General features: G+C 66.3%; 1 protein-coding gene across 1 annotated transcript in view; it reads left to right on the top strand.

Moving 5' to 3' along the window:
* SPEG (striated muscle enriched protein kinase) overlaps positions 1-2,756 on the top strand; it is a gene marked incomplete at its 5' end in the record, with an annotated part of 29,927 nt that overhangs the window by 11,043 nt on the left and 16,128 nt on the right. Inside the window, 3 exons of the mRNA XM_026852472.1 lie at positions 445-656; positions 932-1,020; positions 1,221-1,402. Coding sequence (XP_026708273.1) covers positions 445-656; positions 932-1,020; positions 1,221-1,402 — 483 coding nt within the window. The remainder of the gene's footprint in view (positions 1-444; positions 657-931; positions 1,021-1,220; positions 1,403-2,756) is intronic.

The raw sequence follows: 2,756 nt of genomic DNA, 5'->3' as shown, positions 1-2,756 counted from the left end.
CCCCCATCCCGGCCGCGGGTGGGCTCCTCACCCAACGCCGGCGGGTCCGGCCCCGCGGGGAGCGGGCAGGCGGCCGGGCGGGCTGCTGGGGGAGCGCAGCTGCCAATGTCACCTTCAGCCCTCGCCGGGTCGGGGCAGGGACAGCCATCCCGGGAATCCGGGCGGCTTAAGGATGGGAGCGCGGGCTGCTGCGTAAGAGCCACTTGAGCCCTGCTGTCGCCTTGCGGGATATCGCGTCCCCTTATCGTCCAGTGGAGCGCTTCTCACCCCCTCCCCCGGCGCGGCCCCGCACCCCTTCGCTGCTGGCTGCTGCCGAGCTGGGATGTGCCGTGGGATGGGTGTCCCCCGGCACCCCTGGGGTGCAGGGTGGTGGGGAGGGGTGCCCTGACCCGCCTGCCCAGCTCTGGCTGCTGCCAGCTCCTTACCCAGCCTCTCCTGTGCTAGCCCCCGCCGTGGAGCGGCATGGCAACTTGGCACCCCCCCTCGGCCAGGCCAGCCCTATCACCTCCGACGAGGAGTACCTGAGCCCCCTGGAAGAGTTCCCCGAGTCCAGTACCCCCCAGCACCGACCAGCCATGAAGCTGCAGCCTAGAGCCGAGCACGGGGCTGCCCACAGCTCCCTGGAGAGCACCTTCAAGGCTGCACCCACCTTTGAGGTGAGCTGACAACCCACCCAGGACCTGGCAGAGGGGGAGCTGTGCCCTGTGACCACAGCCCTGTGGTCCCCAGTGCCAGGAGGTGCCAGGTCAGGCCTTCCTATCCCCTGATCTGGGGTGCTCCTGGAACCTAGGCTGCCTCCACCTCTCTGGCTCCCCTGGTACTCCAGGGCCGCTGTTGTGACGGGGAACACATAGCCCTGGGTGCAGTGGTGGGGATGCGTGGCCTTGGGTGCAGGCGGGTGCTTGCTGCTCTCTGACCCCTGCTTCCCCAGGTGTGCCTGTCGGACCAGTCAGTGCTGGAGGGGCAGGATGTCAGCATGAGTGTCCGTGTCCGCGGGGAGCCCAAGCCTATCATTTACTGGTGAGTCCCGGTGCTCACTGGGTCACAGCTGGGCAGGGAAGGAGGGGACAGGCACGGTGACTTCCCCATTTGGGGATGACTGGCTCGGACCTCTGGTACTGAGCAGGGTTGAGGGTGGAGGAAAAGGGTCTTTTGGGGATAGTCAGGCTGGGTGTGCAGGGCTAGGCATGACCATGCCACTCTGCCCGTGTCCCGAGCAGGTTGAGGAACCGTCAGCCAGTGAAGTATGGCCGCCGGCACCATGCGGAGGAGACGGAGGGGGCACGGGGGCTCTTCACACTGCACATTCTGGCAGCGGAGCGCACTGACACTGGCTTCTACACCTGCAAGGCCGTCAATGAGTATGGCACCAAGCAGTGCGAGGCCAAGCTGGAGGTCAGAGGTAAAGCTCCCTAAGCGCATCCTCCACCCGGCCCTGAGGGGCCAGCTGGCTCCAGTGCCCTGCATGAGCTGTGTGGGGAAAGGGCCACTGCAGACCCCCCTTTGGAGGTGCTGTAGGAGAAGGGGACGAGCGAGCCTGCCCTTCCCTGCTGCAGTGCAGGTGGGCACAGGCTGGGAGCAGGAAAGTAGAGCTGTGTGCCTGGGGCTGCCCGCAGAGGCTGGCCCTGCAGCAGAAGGCAGGCTGCCTTGCTGCCCCATCCAGATGTGCACCCCCACGGCCTTGGGTTCCACCACCCAGCTGTGCCAGGGTCCCCACCAGCCTGAGCCAGAGCCTGCTGCCTCTCACAGCCCAGCTTAACCCCACGTTCCCCCATGTCTTCGTTTCTAGGACCATGTGCTGCCCCTAGCTGCGCAGGGAGGGTTTTTGCCCTTGGTTGCCCTGCAGGGGACATATGTCCCCTCTCTCACTGCCCCAGGCAGCCTGCAAGCTGAGTGCTAGGCACAGGGCAGCTTGGAGAGGTTCCCCCTTGCCTGTTTCCAGCAATAGCCCATATGCATGGGACTGGACTGTCCAGTCCCCTTCCCTTGTTGTCCCTCCCCAGCCCTGCTCTGGTCCTAGTAGGACCCCAATATGTGTGCAGATGGGGAGGGTCCTTGGGACTGATAGCCAGGCTCTGTCTAGCATCCCCCTGAGGCCAGGGAAGGAGCCCGCGGGATGAGTGATGCTACCTCCCTCCTCTTGCCCTTTGCTGTGTGTGCCCTGCTCCCCCCAGCCCTCCCTGCTGACAGCTGCCTGAGCCCTCCGGGCTGCACCCATCCCACCCTGGCCTTGGCTGCACTGCTTGTACCCTGCCGGGACCCCGCTCCCAGCCTCCGGCAAAGCGCAGTGGCACAGGGTTGGGAGTGGGAGACAGCCCCGCGCCCCACGGCCAGCAGGAGCTGGGCTACAGGGGTGACAGTCCAAGCCGCAGCCCTTCTTGGGTGGGCTCAGTGGGTGGCTCCGTGCCTTGGTGCACACTCGCACCCCTCGTGCCGGTGCTGGCGTGTGCGTGCATCCCGGCCCCCCCGTTGCTGCTGCACTAACCCTTCCGCTTGCTGACTGCGGTTTTTGTCTGTACGCAGGGGGAGTACGATAAGGGGGTGCATCTCTCAGAGCCGCGGCTGCGGGGCTCTTAGTTGGACACCTCTTAGGCAGTGGACCTCACCTTGTGTTATTACCTTCTACTCCATCCACCGCCTCGTCCTGGACGCACCGCGGGGATGCGCGGGCCCTCAACTGCGGGCAGGGGCTCGCCGGATGGCCGGGGGAGGCGTAACCGAGGTGGGGTGGGGGGAGCGGCGGGGGAGCACCAGGC

The sequence above is a fragment of the Athene cunicularia genome (genome assembly GCF_003259725.1).
Source record: "Athene cunicularia isolate RWA chromosome 7 unlocalized genomic scaffold, athCun1 chr7_part1, whole genome shotgun sequence".
Lineage (NCBI taxonomy): Eukaryota > Metazoa > Chordata > Aves > Strigiformes > Strigidae > Athene > Athene cunicularia.
This window is presented reverse-complemented; position numbering and strand designations above follow the sequence as displayed.